The sequence below is a fragment of the Phragmites australis genome, chromosome 2, assembly GCF_958298935.1.
Source record: "Phragmites australis chromosome 2, lpPhrAust1.1, whole genome shotgun sequence".
NCBI lineage: Eukaryota > Viridiplantae > Streptophyta > Magnoliopsida > Poales > Poaceae > Phragmites > Phragmites australis.
This window is the reverse complement of record NC_084922.1, coordinates 45,076,654-45,093,886: the sequence shown is the minus strand read 5'-3', so window position 1 is coordinate 45,093,886 and position 17,233 is coordinate 45,076,654. Positions and strand designations below refer to the sequence as shown.

Below are 17,233 nucleotides of genomic sequence, written 5' to 3'. Positions count from 1 at the left end.
ATACGTAATTTCTTTAATCTATGACCAGCATACCTCCATAAATCACTTTTTTAACGACAGCTACTAATTTTGGGGATTGAGCAGTAGTTCGTGCTCATTCAAGCTTGTTGCAATATATGTTAATTGTCAACCTTTCTTTATCAACTGAGACTCTTAGATGAAACGATCGATACATGCAACTCAATATAGTATCAGATAAGAGGTCTTTTGAATCATGGTAGATACAATTAAAATTTTTAGCTGACTTCTATTTTCATATCTTAAACATAAGGGAGTCTCTATGTGAGAATTAGTATTGAAATATAAGTGAATTGCTCTTTTTTTTTCATCAGTTCAGGCTTTTAAGTGAATTGATCGGTGTATTCAGCTTAATAAAGCCGGCTATGCTCAATATAGGAGCTTTTCATCGACATTGTTCAGGCTACTAAGTGCTTCACAAACTGAGTAGACAAGAAGAAAATAAATCAAGCAACTTCAAATACTTATAAACTGGTTGACTAGCTAGAACGTCTGGTAGTGCTAGAGAGCCAAGAAAGAAACACAAAAGTCAACTGCCTAAAACTGGCCAGAAAGTGCGTTTCTACGGAAGGCACGATCACTTCCAGTTGCAACCAGCAGAAAAGCAAATTATATTCACGCCTTCACGGCGTTGCCGACCAAAGTTACATGCTCTCCGCTGCAAGATGTCATTCGGAAGAAACTCTATCTATCTTAATATAGAATTGCCAACAGGCGAAGATGAGTAAATGAAGTTTACAACTCGATGTCGATCACTTATGAATAGAAAATGCTTAGAAAAGGATAATACTGGAGTATTCGGAGGAGAACCTTGTGCCGGCCTAGGATGGACGCCGGATGGAGACGTCCGCGTTCCATAAAATACAGCGGCGTGCGCTGCCCGAACACGGGCACACATCGCGACCTGGACGGCAGAAACGCATCATCACAGTCCACAACTCGCAGCTGATCTGTGGATAAGCTCGAGATCCTTTCCTTCATCGTCTTTGACTCTTTTCCGCAATAATTTATTGCGTTTCTGCGTACCCCAACCCCACCCACGCTGGCACGCCCACCCGCGGTTTCCCGGACTCGATTTCAAACCCAGGCCGCAGCGCGGTCCACACGCACGCCACGCTCCTCGACTCGGCTCCCCCATCAAACCTGGTCGAGCAGCGAGCACTCGCTATAAAACACGCCCCCACTTCTAATTCTCGAGGCAAAACTCAAAACCAGAAGCTGCTAAGAACTTCAGTCCAGTCTAAGAAATTTCGATTTCAAAAGCAAACGTTCACCTCAGGGAGAGTTCAGCTGGAGCTGAAATGGCGACGCCCAAGCTGTCCCCCGTCTCGCCGGTGCGGCGGGACGACAAGCCGTGTGCGCCCTCACCGTCGTCGGTTGTTCTGAGGGTGCAGGACGCTTCGGCTGCGGAGGCTTACGAGCAGTACCTGCGCCTGCCGGAGCTGTCGAGGCTGTTGAAGTCCGGGTGCATCCCGGAGTGGGAGGGCGAGGGCCTGGTCAAGCCGGCGCTGCAGGCGCTGGAGATCACCTTCCGCTTCGTGTCCGTCGCGCTCTCCGACCCGCGCGGGTACGCGAGCCGCCGCGAGCTCGCGCGCCGGCTGGAGGCGCTCGCGGCGCGGGAGGTGGAGCTGGTGGCCGCACTCTGCGAGGGCGACCGGTGCGCGCCGCTCGCCGAGCTGAGCGCCTCCGGGGGCGTGCTCCCGCGGGGGCGCAGCGCGTCGGAGGTGTGGCAGCTGCCCGGGAGCGCCGCTGCGGTGGTGTGCAACGTCAGCGAGTCCAGCCTGCTCCCGCGCCTTGCCGCGTGGGACAAGTCCGAGACGCTTGCGGCCAAGATCATGTACGCCATCGAGAGCCAGATGCAGGGCTGCGCTTTCACCCTCGGCCTCGGCGAGCCCAACCTCGCCGGCAAGCCGGTGTTGGAGTACGACCGCATCGTCCGGCCACACGAGCTGCACGCTCTCAAACCGAAGGCCGCGCTGGAGCCCAAGACCGGCTACCGCAACCGGGAGAACGAGGCGCTGTTCACCATCTACCAGATACTCGAATCATGGCTGTGCGCGGCCTCCCAACTTCTCACCCGCCTGAACGACCGGATCGAAGCAAAGAACTGGCAGGCGGCAGCGAGCGACTGCTGGATCCTTGAGCGCGTCTGGAAGCTGTTCGCCGACGTCGAGGACCTCCACTTGCTGATGGACCCGGACGACTTCCTGCGGCTCAAGAGCCAGCTCGCGATACGGGCGGCGCCGGGTTCTGATGCGTCGTTCTGCTTCCGTTCCAGGGCGCTTCTGCACGTCGCTAACACAACTAGAGACCTCAAGAAGCGGGTGCCGTGGGTGCTCGGCGTCGAGGTGGACCCCAACGGCGGGCCGAGGGTGCAGGAGGCGGCCATGAGGCTGTACCACAGCAGGAGGCGCGGCGAGGGCGAGGAGGCCGGCAAGGTGGAGCTGCTCCAGGCCTTCCAGGCCGTGGAGGCGGCCATGAGGAGGTTCTTCTTCCTGTACCGGCAGCTCGTGGGCGCGGTGATGGGCACGGCGGAGGCGTCTGGCAACAGGGCGCTGTTTGTGCCAGCGGAGGGGATGGACCCCCTCGCGCAGATGTTTCTCGAGCCGCCATACTTCCCCAGCCTCGACGCCGCCAAGACGTTCTTGGCTGACTACTGGGTTCAGCGAATGACAGCGCCAGGCTCGCAGTTTTGAAGGTCTGCAGATATGCGTGCATCGTATTGTAAGCGACATAGGGTGATTAATTCTGTAGCGATTATATTCTTGTGTGCACAGGGATGTGTTCTGTTCTACGATCTTTTACCGAGAGAAGTTGATTCAATTAGGTGTACTAGGCAAGCATTTCTTTATTTTAGAAAAGAGATTATTTGGCGTTTATTGAAAAACAATAAAGAGTCATCGAGAGACAACCAGAACCGAAACAAAGAGAAAACAAGTCACTGCTGATAACTCTAGCTTACAAATCAAACCAAAAGCACAAAGTTTTGATCGATGCCTAACTACAGAACATTATATCACCCCTAAGCTAGCCAGTAGGCAACCACACGATCACCATGAAGCCAGGAAGCCAAAAGTTTCATCACATTAGACACAGATGCTGAGCTCACATTGAAAGATCTGATCCAAGCCATAGCCTCTATGGTCACCTTTTCATTGGTTTTGAGGAGAGCCTTTCACTTCTGCAAGTAGAAAATCCCAGAAAATAGAATGTCAATCGGTGAGACAGGGTATTTCCTTTCTATCACCATTTTATTGCGCGTCCTCCAAATGGCCCACTCTAACCTGCAAACGTAAACAAGACTAAATTGTGCGATTGTTTAAAGGCCGGATTAAGCTAATTATGAAGCAGATCACCCATAGATTTGGGCTGTTCCATCTAGCCAAAACATTCAGCCAAACAACACCATACAAAATGGGCTATGTGATACCTAAACAAAATATGATCAGTAGTTTGTAAGTTGCCACACAGACCGTATTTCTTACTGCCCTTCCAGCCTCTCTTCTTCAGAGTAGCTGCAGAATGTAGTTTGTTGTTGGCTGCTTGCCATAAAAAACTTTTATTTTGAGTGGTAGCTTACTACCCCAGATTATACCAGCACCCTTGCTGGTGATCCCACCAAAAGTAATAAATTTGTATAGAGATCTGGTGGTAAAATCCCTAGATTTATCCAAAGCCCATAGCACTTTATCTTCTCCCTCACTGAGTTGTATTCTTTGTAATTGGTCATAGAGCAATTGCAACATGTCGTGTTCTAGCTGGTTTAGAGTTTTCTTGAAAACCAAGGTCCAATTGTTATCATTGCAACATTCCTCCACCAGGGCATATGGGTCCTCACAGAGCTCAAAGAGATCAGGATATGGGACTTTAAAGGGGTATTTCCCAACCAGATATCTTTCCAAAAAACAGTCTTATTTCCACTAATCACTTTGTATTGGGCACCCCACTGGAAAATGTGCTTAACCTTGTGTAGCCCCTGCCAAAATTGTGAGGTTCCTCTTTTCTTTGATCTGAAAAACAATCCATCAGACATATATTTGGCTCTCAAGAGTTGGCACCATGCCTCCTGACTATTGTTCACAATTTTTCAGATCCATTTAACAAGTAGACACTCATTTAACTTCATGGTATTTGCAATGCTTAGCCCATCATATTCTTTTGGTCTACACACTACCTCCCATTTCAGCATGTGGTATTTGAATTTATCATCAGCACCCTGCCAGAAGAAATTGGCTCTAATAGAGTCCATCTTTCTATGCACCTCTGCAGGTAGGTGATAAAACCCATAGTGTAGGTTGGCAGACTTCTTAGGCATGAATTGGTCAGAGTCAGTCTCCCCCTTGAAAACATGTCCTTTCCTTTCCAAGGAGATAGTCTCTTATACATCTTGTTACTCATAGGCTCAAAAATATTAACCCCTAAGTGCTAATCAGAGATGAAAATCCCTAAATAATTCAAAGGCCCAATTTACAGTTGAGCATGTTGGCCACCCTTTGTCTATCAGTAAGATCAAAGTCAAAGACAAAAATCTCACTTTTATGGAAGTTAATCTTAAGCCCTGACAACCATTCAAAACAATATAAAATGATCTTCAGATTGAGTATTGAATGATCTGACCCATCAGTCATTAGCATAGTATTATCAGCATATTGAACATGAGACACCCCCTTGGTATCAGATGAGCTAAGATCCCTGTAACTAGACCTTTATCCACAACCTTCTCCACCATATCTCCCAGAACATCATCTATCAAATTAATAAGAATTAGAGACAAATGGTCCCCTTGCCTCAGATCTTGATAAGTTTTGAAGTATGAACTCATTTGATAATTAATGTTAATGCAAACCTGATCACCTTGGACATACTGCATCACCCACTTGATCCAAGTGTCATGAAAGGCTTTTCTAACGAGTACCTCTTGAAGGAAATCCTATCTAACTTTGTCATATGCCTTCTCAAAATCTATCTTCAAGATGACACCCTTTGTCTTACTATGCTTCACCTCATGTAGGATCACTACCCCCTCCAGGATATTCCTCCCTTTGATGAAAGCAATCTATTGATGGTTAACCAAGTGAGGGGCTAGAGGAGAGATTCTGTCAGTCATCAACTTGGTAAAAATCTTGTACTCTACATTTAACAAACAAATTAGTCTGTACTGTTTGATAGAAGTTGGGTCCTTGACGTTTGGGATAAGGGTGATAACACCATAGTTCAACCTTTTCAAATCAAGTACCCTATTGTGGAAATATTTCATCATGTCCATAAGATCATCTTTAAGAACATCCCAGAAGTGCATGAAGAAAGAAGACCCAAATCTATTGGGACTTGGTGTAGAGTCAGTTTTCATGTTAAAAACCACCTGTTTTACTTCCTCCTCAGAGATCTCCTTGATCAAAACTTATTGGTCCTGGATAGATAATTGATGGTCAATGTCCGAAAACCCCTCTTTGAGGTGTATATGGGACACTCCATTGGAACCAAAAAGTTTTTTTAGAAGGCCAATACATGCTTCTCTAACTCAGCTTGCCTAGTGACAGTGCCCTCTTCAGTTTCCAAAGAGAGGATCTGGCATTTCCTTCTTCTGCCATTGGCACAAAGCTAGAAAAACCTGGTGTTGTTGTCTCCTTGCAATATCCAATCAAGCCCACCCCTTTGTTGCCAATATATCTCATTCATGAGATAAAGTAATTCCATCTCCTGTTCAAGCTTATATCTGGTGTTCCAATCAATGGCATTCAGTCCAAGGTCATCAACTTTCTTATCCAGCTCCTCCAGTTTTAACTCTACTGTTTGCCTTTTCCTTTTGTTGTCTCCAATCTGAGCCATGTTCCATCCTCTAAGGAACTATTTAGTATTGTAGAGGTCACCATGCCATTTGTCTAGAGAGTAAATTTGACTTGGCATCCTTTGCACCCATGCTTCCCATCTCTGGGCAACCTTTCCCTTAAACCCTTCTTGTAAGATCCATTGTTTTTCATAAAAGAAGATTTTCTATCTAGGTGGGACCCCTCACCAGTGTCCAACAGAATAGGGTTGTGGTCTGACCCTACCCTGATTAGAGTGGTTACAGTGCATAGAGGGTAGTGCCTCTCCCACTCACTAGTGACTAACACCCTATCCAAATTAACCATGACCAAGTTCTTGTGCATGTTGGTCCAGGTGTACTTTGCTCCCTTTCTTCCTAATCTCCTAATCTCAATCAAGTGATTGCTATTAAAGAACAGGCCAATCAATCTTGGATTGATGTTGCCAGTATTAATGTCCTCCTTGGACCTGATCAAATTGACCCCCCCCCAAGACTAAAGGCAGTGACTCCTTGTCACATAGCTCTTGAAGTTCTTTTAGGAAGTTAGCAGAAAAGCCATGGTCAGTAGGCCCATAGACTGTGAATAGATTCCACCTATGATTTGAAACTCTATTTCTAATAGTGGCCATGATGCAAAACTCCTCAACCCAAAAGTTTTCCACTTCTAGAGCATCAACCTTGATGCCTAGCAGAATACCACCAGAGAGCCCTCTGGAAGGTGGCCAAGACCACAAGAAATTCATGTCTGTAGTCAAATGAGAAAGGTCCTTGATAGAGAAATCAGATTTCATAGTTTCTTGGAGCCCTATGGCATCTAGTTTTTCTTACCTAATTAGATCCTTAACCTAACCTCTCCTAGCCTTATTTTTTGTAATCCCTCTGACATTCCAAAAAAGGACCCTCATTTTTGTTGTTTTCCTTTGTTTGGAGCCCTCTTTTTTTGTTTAGTTGGTACACCCCTTGTGACACCAGCTTGGACCTAATCTACTAAGCCCCTTTTTGTATTACCAATGGCCTCCATGGCCATTTCAGAGAGGAATTTGGAATCATTTTCATCCACCAAATTTTTCTCAGCCAGCTTTTGCAAATAACTTTTGTAATTGGATTCAGCAATAGCTGCTCTAGCAAGTTCTTTAGCCTTAAAAGCAGAGATTGTTCCCTCTACATCCTCTACTTTAACATCTAGACTAGTAAAAACATAATTGAAATTCTCCATAAAAGTATTGTTAAGAATAGTAAAGGTATTAGATGGATTAGATGAGGAAGGTTGACCTTGGAGCTCCTTGTCTTTAGCTTGCTTTCTGGCCATTGCTTTCTCCAGAATTGGGGATCCATCTCGAGAAATTCTTGCACTAAATGGCAATTAAGGGGTGGCTCCTTCTCCCCCTAGTTTTCTTCCCCACAGGAATAGACCAGCCTTGGCCATTATTAGTGTCAACTTCCTCTTCTTCCTCTTGGTCCAAGACATTCCCCCCTGAGTCAGTTTCAAGACCTTCAAGCCCATCCTCACAGTCATTTAAGAATGGGTGGGTCTCCTGAACTTCACAACAATTAGTACTTTGTTCAACAACAGCAATCAAAGCAAGGTTGTGGACCAAGCTTAGATCCTCATGAGACTGTGTAAGGGACTCTCCCTTCGTTATCTCTTCCATTGGGATCACCATGATCATGCCCAGCTTCATTGTCCACCTCCAGGAGATCCCCCTCTTGGATCTTAGGAGCATCCCCTCCTTTACTGTTGCCCTTGGTTGAGTAGACCACCAACGTCCCCTCTTTATGATCAAATGAGGCTAGAGGGTCCACCATTTCACATTGCATTTCCTCTTCCTCTACCACAGCATTATGACATTCCCTGTTTTTGGATGTGGTACCCTCTTTCCTGGTCTATTCTTGCTTTTTTCCTTTGTCCCCTTTATAGCCTCTTTTTGGGTTATTGCCATTAGAATAGGAGTCATCCTTGTTAGTATCATCATCATCATCATCTTCTTCTTGGTCTTTAGGATCAGGATTGGCAGGACCATCCTCCTACCTCTTACCTAGAAAGCTTTCCAGAACAAAGGAAATCTCCTTACCCTCTTTATTGAAGATCTCAATGGCAGTCCTAATCTTGTGAAGTTCTCTGCAGTTCACTTTAACTCTGACTGGATCAACCCTCATAAGACTCAACTCATCCATCACCACTGGTTTAGCCATTAAGGAAGTGATCTCCTTGACCACATCCTCATCTTTGCCATAATCTAGGATCCCAAAAATCTTGATCCAAACAGTCTGAAAGAGACTTGAGATGTTGGGGTCTACACTCCTCTTGGAGATCTTCACCACCAAAGCATCTAAGGCTAGTTCCACCCTGGATAGCCTAGAGAATGTTTTTAAAGTCTCCTTCTTAGGGAAAACCACAAGATATTCAGATTTATCCAGAATCCTGATGTTCCAATCCCATTTGGGGTAAATTAGATTTTTTCAATTCAGCCTCCAGTTTAGACTCATTGGCCTCACCCTTAATCACAATGATAACCATAGTGGTTAAAAAGGACTTAGACTTTGATTAGAGATACTAATGCTATAGTAACCTTGACCAGGATTGCCAAACCCATACATCTTCAGTTTTTTTTTTATCCTTGACCGCTAAGGAAACACACTCAGCCGCCATATGCTGAGCCTTTTTGCATTTGTAGTAGATGGGTTCATTTGTGCAATCCAATTGGTGGTGACCTTCCAGAGTGCATCTAAAGCATTTCATAATATCAAAAGGTCTAGGTTTTTGAGATTTACCTTAAGAAGGATCACGAGAAATATCAAGTTGGTCCTTCCTAGGCTCTTCTGTCCAGTAGTTCCTATAACTGCCTTGAGCTTCTGGATTAGTGTTTCTACCACCCCACTCTCCTTGAGAGGGGTTGTTCCATGGTTCTTGGTGAGTGCGCCACCCCCCTTGGGTAGATCCACCCGTTGACCCAGGATGTGTGTTCCATCGACCACCTTAGTCTCTCTATTGAAAAGCCTCTGGCGTTGAGTCTAGAAATCTCTCCTCTCTTGTGGGTTACCCATACCTCTTTGGAGCTTCCGGTAGAGATCCTTGTCCCGATTGTAGTCGGGGGTCTTCTTCTTCCTTCAACACATCCGCATCAGACCTCCTCTTGCCCCATCCCCGGCCACACTCTTGCTTCGGTCGATTTGCCATCTGCTCTCCCCTCAAAACTTGCGCGAAGGAGTGGAGAAGAGGAGGGGGGGGGATCGATCTGGTGCACCTTGTGTGCAATCGACCCAAGTTGCCGGATCTCTCTATTTCTTGCGAGGAACCCTAACCCTAGAATCGCGCTCACTTTGGAGACCCACACCCATGGATGTGGCAGTGGATGGGTGGAGTGTTAGAAATATGCTCGTGCGATTGGGCCGTGGGCCATTTCTTGAGCAGAGCTCGTCCCATCTGGGAAGTAGCAGTATGGCTCATATTCCTTTCCACCGGCAAGTCTCGCACATCTCCTTGATGCTTCGTCCCCATATCCAGCAACCTCGTCGTTGACGTCACCAGTGACTCCGTTGTCTTTACTGCGGGAGTCACGTAGCTTCCGCACCCCCATTCGTTATGATTTCCATCATGGATCTCGTCCTCGAACATGAGATTCGCTCAAATGGCTGCTCCAAATTGTTTGTCGTACTCCCAAAACCAAGGTCCCCCACCTCCCATGGTGATGGTACAAATAGACTATCATGGATCTCTAAGGCTCGCCTACTTTGCTTCGCCTCAATCACCCATTTCGGGGCTGGTGGCGGGGGAGAAAGATTGTGTAAGGTGTGGAGCATCTCACGTTCCATATGCCTAAAGATTTCCTCCCGCTTATCAGTGAACCCTTGATCCGCATCGATGGAGGGGTTAGATCCGCCCCCATGTACAACCATATCCCCAAACCTCTGAGCTTACTTGTGTTGGGGATATCAGAATCGCGTCTACTTTCGCTGACCTTGGGGGCGGCGGTTGATTCGATGCTCTGTTGTGGTTGCCCCTTCCATGAGGCGCACCAGGTGTCACTATCCGTGCCCTCGACGACTTTGGTGGCCGCGAAGCACTAGCTCCTCCCCCGTCACCTTGTGTTTTCTTCGGTGGTGGAGGCAGGAAAGGGGTGCCGCCCCGCCCTTCCAAATAGCATTGACCCTCTTGACCACTCATCCTCGGGATGCTAGGTAAGCATTTCAATTGGAAATCATGTATATATTGCACTTGTAGAAATTGCATCGCAAGCCTTAAGCTGATACTTGCCAGCACAGATGATGGCCCAAAACTGAACTCGCTACCTCAAGAAAACAAGCAAGAAAAGAAACGTTACTAACAAAGTAATGGGATAGTAGTTGTAAGTTGTAACAGGAAAGATGAGGCTCTGCAGTAGTGTTCTGCCCTCCTGTGTATTCTAAAACAAGAAAAAAAAGGACTCACTGCCGTAACTTCAAGTGATTAGCATCAATGCAATGTTAAAAAACCCGATGAAATATTTTGACATGTGAATTAGCCAGTGCATTGTATTTTCCACTTAACAATTGAAACCTGAGACTTGGATCGATTCATCTGATCAGCAATGCTCTTTTTCGTTCCAGAGACCTGATAAGGCAAACAAATTTAATGTCAAGCTTAAACCAACAGGCCAATATATTCAACGGGCCACAAACGGAGTTACCAAGGCTACTTTGCCGATTATCTAAAATGGACCAACACATTCAGCGCTGATATTCTAGCAGGCAGCTATGTAGTAAAAAGATAAGAAACATTCTAAGTAAACTGACTCGAGATGTTTGAGAAAACTGGAATGTATGAACTAGGCCATTTGTCTACTCAAGAAACTTATGATGGACTGACCAACATGCCTTCGTCGAGACCGCGGCGTGGCACAACTGCACATGCACCTCTCGGTCTCATGGCGACTGGCAGGCAACCTGTCTTTCCATGCGAGACTGACGAAATCAGCGGGTGATTAGTCCATGGGTCCATTGTAAACTGGCCTTCACAGCTGGATGGTCCTCGACGGGGTTGCATGAGGCATGCCCGCCAGCCATGCATGTCCTCCTCATAAATTTAACGAAACATAGAAAACATGCTGAGCGTAAGTGCGCCATTGGTTACGTTGTAGCTTTATTCTGATATCAAACAGTAAGCACAAGTGTCCAATCGATCATACAGTAGCATTGTTTCGAGAGAAACAGGCTCGACAACAGCATTAAACTGTATGGACTTTATTTTTTGACAGGTAGACTGTATGAACTTAAGCAATGCAAAGTGTGAGCTCAGGAATGTGAGGAAGGAAAATGAAGAAGGAACGAGACCATTGGGACCGACAGAAAACTGGAAAAGAAAGAGGAGATTGTTCAGGGCCGCATTGGGTCATTGTAATGATGGGCTACATTTGAACAGGCCTGTCTACCGAGCATGCTGCCTGCCAAAATTGAGTTTTTTTTTTACATTCTCTAATATTAATATTTAAATAAATATATTTGTGATGAAAAATTTGTACAGGTGTATAGAGATCTCTAAAAGGGCCATAGCAATTTCAAAGGACGGTTAGTATGTCACAGTGGCACAAGTACCTCTACCGCCCTATTAAAAACGGTTAGACCTCACACCCCTTACCGCCCTCTGAGAAGGCGGTTAGCCCACTGAGCGTCTCTCTTACCACCCTCTAAAAGGGCGATTAGGGTACTTGCCGCCCTCTCAGGGGCGGTTAGCCCCCGCACCGCGCACCACTCCCTCACCCAACACACTATAAATAGGCTGAAGATCAGTTAAAATAGGCATTTAAATTCAGAAAAAAAGAAAGAGAGAGGGACGAGAGGAGAGGGAGGCGGCACGATGAAGCCTTACTGTTTCTGACCTATGGATTTAGGATCTCGGTTTTTGATAATTTTTTAGACTTATGTTTTTATTAGTAATTAAAATACTACTAGATTTAGACTTTAGCGACATAATAATAGTTACATTATATGAGACCTAGGGTTTAGAAAGGTAATCAGAAAATGAGTTTTTTCTATCTTTTAAAGTATATTATAAAGATTTATTTTAACATGGTAGGATAGTCATCTGATGTATATTTATATTTAGAGTACGTTAGTTTTGTTTATCTAGATTTTACAAAATAGTGATGTAGGTAATAATTATAGATAATTAGAAATTGTATTAAGTAGATGAAGGTTTAATTAGTTTAAATTGGTTAGTTTGCTTAGGCTCAATATTGATTTTAGCGAACTAAATGTATTGTTAGGTGATCATTGGTTTCGGTAATTTTATCAGAGTTTCGATAATCAGAAGTATAGTTTTTCGGTATTAACGTTGGGCATATTTTTGGATGTTTTCTGGGATGTTCGATAAGCTATATTTTCAGATATATTATGGTGAATGTCATATATTGTTATTGTCCTAGCGGTGTAGATTTATCTGAATTTCAGCATGCCATCAAGAGACTTAGTAGAATTAATGAGAGGAACATAGTGGGCATGCGCAAGTGGTTGACGCTATTTTCAACTAAATCCCTAGCAACATGAGCTTAAGCTGAGAGTTGTGCTAAGCCACGCTACTCAGGGTACTTTGGGGAGCTCATCTCGATTAATATGACATCTACTTGGAGGCAATACGTAGATATAACATGTGAACATGATCTCGCTCTTGTGCTGCTAGCTGAGGCATACAATAAGGATCAAACAGAGAAAAACGTTAGGGAAGCAGTAGTAGTAACAAGTCAGGAAGTAGTTGATGAAGCACACCCGATAACTATGGGGGATGAGCAAGACATTGGAGATGTGCAAGAGATGCAACCGAAGGGTGTAGACGATGAGGGAGAGCACATCTCTAGCATAATTGAAGAGATGGAGAGGGAGGATCATGAGCTCGAGGAAGCCATTGCCGATGATGATTCATCCGACGAGGAGAAAAATACTCATGTTCCTGCAGAGCGGAGGAATCAGAAATTTTTGAAGCTATTAGTCAGTGGGGGTCATCAGACACCGTGGGAATATCATGAGAATGAGATGTCCCAGGGTGATATGTACCATACTAAGGAGGCTGTTACTGATGCAGTGAATTTTTTTTCGCTATCTCTTTGGAGGCAGTTCAAGATTGTGAAGTCAAGAAAATAGAGTACGACATCAAGTGTTTGGTGTGTGATTGTCCGTGACGAGTGCACGTATTCAGGGGGAAGTGGGTTAACCACTGGGAGTGCTCAATAGTTTTAGAGCATAACTGTCACATTGAGAAAATAGAGTTGTCTTATAGGAACATGTCATCTGCTTTTGTTGCCAATGTTATGTACGGAGAGATTATGGATAACCTAAAGTATGAGCCACGTTCAATAATCCGTACTATTGAGAAAATGTTCCAATACACAATAAATTACGCCAAGGCATGACGGGCGAAACAAAAAGCTATTGAGATGAGGTTTGGGACATACGAAGATTCATATGACAACTTACCACGTCAACTAGTCACAATATGTGCGAGAAACCCTAGAAGTTACTTTGACATCAAGCATTACCCCTTGAGTGAGAAGCCTGTAAAGCGAGTATTGCAGTGTGCTTTCTTTGCATTTGCGGCAACCATCAAGGCATTTAGGCACTATCGACCCATCATTTGCTTGGATAGGATATTCCTCACTGGAAAGTATAAAGAACAGATAATATATGTAATTGGGATAGACAGGAACAACCAAGTCATGCCACTAGGGTTTGCCTTCTTGGAGAGTGAGAATGGGGACATCTGGTATTAGTTCCTTGATTGGGTCAAGTATGCTATTGTTCTAGACCGGTTTGATGTATGTTTGATTCATGATAGACATGCAGGGCTGTTGCAGACTTTGCTGGATATGCAATATGACAGTGTTCAACGGTGTGTAAGAGCAAAGTGGCTCGACTTGAAGAGCAGGTGGTGCATGAGGCATATGGGTGCAAAATTTTACAGACAATTCAAAAACAAGGACTTGATAAATCTTTTCAAGAAATTGTGCAGCCAAAACCAGCAGAGAAAGTTCAACGCACTATGGGCAAGACTGAGGTAGCAGACACCAGAGATGAGCCGATTGCTCTTGGACCCATCCCAACCGATACTCACCAGATAGTAAGGAGGTCAGGGTCAGCTGTTAGAAGCTTTTTGTAGTGGATACAAAATAAACGAAGAGAGAAATTTGCATTTATGTATGACACTGGAGGGGAAAGGTATGGGATAATGATAACAAATCTCGCTGAGATCTACAACTAGGTTATATGAGGCATGAGGTCCCTCCAACTTGATCCAAGCGTCTTTAGGTTGTCGCGAAGGAGTTTCCGCCCCAGCTGGTCTTGGGGGTCTACCCTTTATACAAGACCTGAAACACTTGATGTATCACGTAGTAGTGTCTAGCAAGGAAAGGTGATTGAATTGTCTCGATATGATTCGCTCCTCCGCTTGTGATAGTTGGAGGGTGAACATATCGTGTGGGTACAGTGTACAACCTCTGTAGAGTGTAAATCTATTCGAGTAGCTATGTCCATAATCATAGACATGCGAAGCATTGGTGACGCTTTGATTAGACTCAGGGTGTGTGCGTCTTGATGAGTGAGTGTATGGACTAGATGTTTGTGAGGTGAAGTTGTTGGCTCAATCCGTTGGGAGTTGTGTGGTACTAGAGGTACACTAGATATGATGATAAGGACTGCGAAGCGAGGTGTAATCCCTCACAAGACCGAAAACCCCTAGATATACCTTGTTACTTGGTTTTTCTTGTTCAAACTGTTTTAAAGGTTAACAATAAAGAATCCAATTGAATACCTGCATAAAACTGATTTACGCTTAAAACTAAACCGTAAAGCCTTATCCTTGGAAATTTCCATCTCCAAGGGAAAAGAAAATCCCTTATACATCTATCAAACATCTTGAAGTAGTATAAGACTTGCTGAGTACCTTCTGTACTCATTCTAGCTATCATTCGGATGAGGAAGCCGATGTCGACTACGTCGAAGATGGAGGCGCGGATGAAGAGTAGAGTTAGAAGTCTCATTCGCATCCTAGATACTTGTGGCGTTGGGTAGATGTTTTTCACTGTGCTTTTGATGGCCATCATGCCAGGTTTGTAATATACAACTGGTTTGTAGACCTTTTTTACACTGTAACCTTAGTACTTTTATGTACGAAGTTTGACTGTGATGCTACAACTATTATACTATACATATCAGCTACTTGATCTAAAAACTGATACATGAGGCATATGAGATCCCGAATTTGGGTTCTTACACGCACACACACACACACACACTCTCGTTATCTCAAACTTAGATGCACTCGATCCCCTGCGCTGCCTCCTGCGATCCCTACCGCCACCCTCCGACCTTCTCCCCTAACCCCTCCCCATTTGCCTCCTCCACTCGCAAGATCCTCCTCCTCTCCACCTCCTCTGCACGGGTGGCGGCGGTAAGGCGCAGGCCACGGCAAATCGTGGGTGGGGGCAGTGATAAGTAGGGCAAGGCACACACAGTGGCTGTTGCTGCGGCACTGCCGCTCCTCCACTTCACCTCCTCCGCGTGGGCAGCATCGGCAGCAAATAGGGCAAGGCGAAGATGACAACGGTTGCTACGGTGCTACTGCTCCTCCTCTTCACCTCCTTCGCGTGGGCGGTGGTGACAGTAAGCAGGGCGGCGGCAGTGGCAAGCGGGGCAAGGCACAGACAGCGGCGACTGTTGTGGCGCTGCTGCTCCTCTTCACCTCCTCCATGTGGGCAGCGGTGGTGGCAATGCTCGGGCGACAGCAACATCAAGCAAGGTGGGGAGATGATCGTGTGTACTGTGGCGGCGGCCTTCGTGCCGCCACATTTTCTTGTGCAGGGAAGAGTTGGCGCGACGGCGGCGGCGGAGCGCACCGGCGGTGGTGACAACCGAGCTGACTCATTTTCATTTTTTTTGGCTGCCAAAATCACTTTCACTGCTAGTTGTACAACCGACAGTGATTAGAGTGTGGTTTTTTCTGCCCGTTGCGTACTACTGGTTTCAGAACCAGTAGTTGAAGCCAGTTTGGAACCTGTAGTATTAGGCTATTATGCAGTAGTACAATCTTAAGGTTTTTAGCTAATACAATTGCAATAAAGCATAATACAAACCAATACAAACCATCTAGTGTCAAAGTACTAACGTAGGACTACTACTTATATTCACTCCACTGTGCATATCATGTGCTGAGAAATTTCAAAATCTAAGCTCAGTAAATCAGTGCAGTAAATCAGTGCGTTCAAGGTTGAAGAGGAAAACCTTTTTTTGTCTACATATTGTCGGTGTGGCTCTTGAAAATTACCTGTATTAATTCACAACCCCAGGTGCATGAGTGCATCTGTAGGTGCTTTGGATGCATGCAGGGCGTGCGAGCATAAGATCAAGTAGCTAGCTCTACATCTGCTATTCCTCTCTGAGTTTGTATGGTTTATTCATGTTGCCGTTTCTTACTGCCTGAGTCTTTGCCAATTGACGGTTCACAGCCGCCAGTTCGCGGCTTGCACCATCGCCTCGCTGTCACCTGCATGATGGGATATATGGTGCCGTTGATATTGCGCTGCCTCCTCCTCCAACCGCCTTATTGGTCTTCTTGTCACCCCTGCCTCCAAGACATGTTATCTTGCAGAGAAGCGCCCATGCCCTACGGCGTGGAGCTCGGCGAGAGGAGGGACGGGCAGCGCGGGGATGCGCTCGGCGAGAGGAGGGATGCTCTCGTTTTGTTCTTTTTTTTTTACGTACGTGCCCGGTTCAATTGGTTTTGGAGTTTCTTTTTCTCCCTCTCGTACTACGGCAAATCAAGTTGTAACACTGGTTGAATTATAATCTCACTCTTTCCATATGTTATGTGCTCTAGTATCCATATTAGACTCTTATTGTTTTTTCCATCTGTTCTAACAGATCTAGACTTATAATCCAGTCCCACCAAAATCAACGATGCCTTGGTGGCGATCTAACCTTCTTTGGTTGGATCCAGCGAATTGTGCTAAGGTTTTGTCTTGGAGCTTCCATACCTCTTTTCCGGGTGAAAACCCTTGATTTGACCTTCACCAGTTGGATCTGACGACGACGACACGCCGGTGCTTCCTTCTTGAATGCATTGCCTCGAAGAACCGCCGAACCGGTACCTGAGATCCAGGATGAAAACTGTATCATCGAGCCTTCTCTGGTTGGACCAGACGACGACGATATGAGTGGTATCCCTTGTTGGAGGCGTTTTTACATTGTTTTTCTAGTGGTCTAAAAATCTATCCTTTGCAAGAAGGAAAACACACTGTGCATCTGAAGAGCTATGCATGACTGATGGCTAAGTACAGCATAAATTCCTGCTGTTCAATACCACAATCTAAATTAGGAAACAAGTACATCACGATGAGATTCTCACCGCTATGAAAAACAATAGGCATTCTCAATCATTCTGTC

The 17,233-nt window shown here is 45.4% G+C and overlaps 1 protein-coding gene across 1 annotated transcript; it reads left to right on the top strand.

Moving 5' to 3' along the window:
• Positions 1-933: 933 nt before the first annotated feature.
• On the top strand, positions 934-2,841 carry LOC133909189 (nematode resistance protein-like HSPRO1). Its single transcript, XM_062351508.1, has one exon. It carries the CDS (start codon positions 1,320-1,322, stop codon positions 2,712-2,714), a length of 1,395 nt encoding a protein of 464 aa, XP_062207492.1. The 5' UTR covers positions 934-1,319; the 3' UTR covers positions 2,715-2,841.
• The last annotated feature ends 14,392 nt before the right edge of the window (positions 2,842-17,233 follow it).

Bases quoted from the DNA above. Each gene is read 5' to 3' on its own strand.
- LOC133909189 (XM_062351508.1), top strand. From the start codon at position 1,320: ATGGCGACGCCCAAGCTGTCCCCCGTCTCGCCGGTGCGGCGGGACGAC.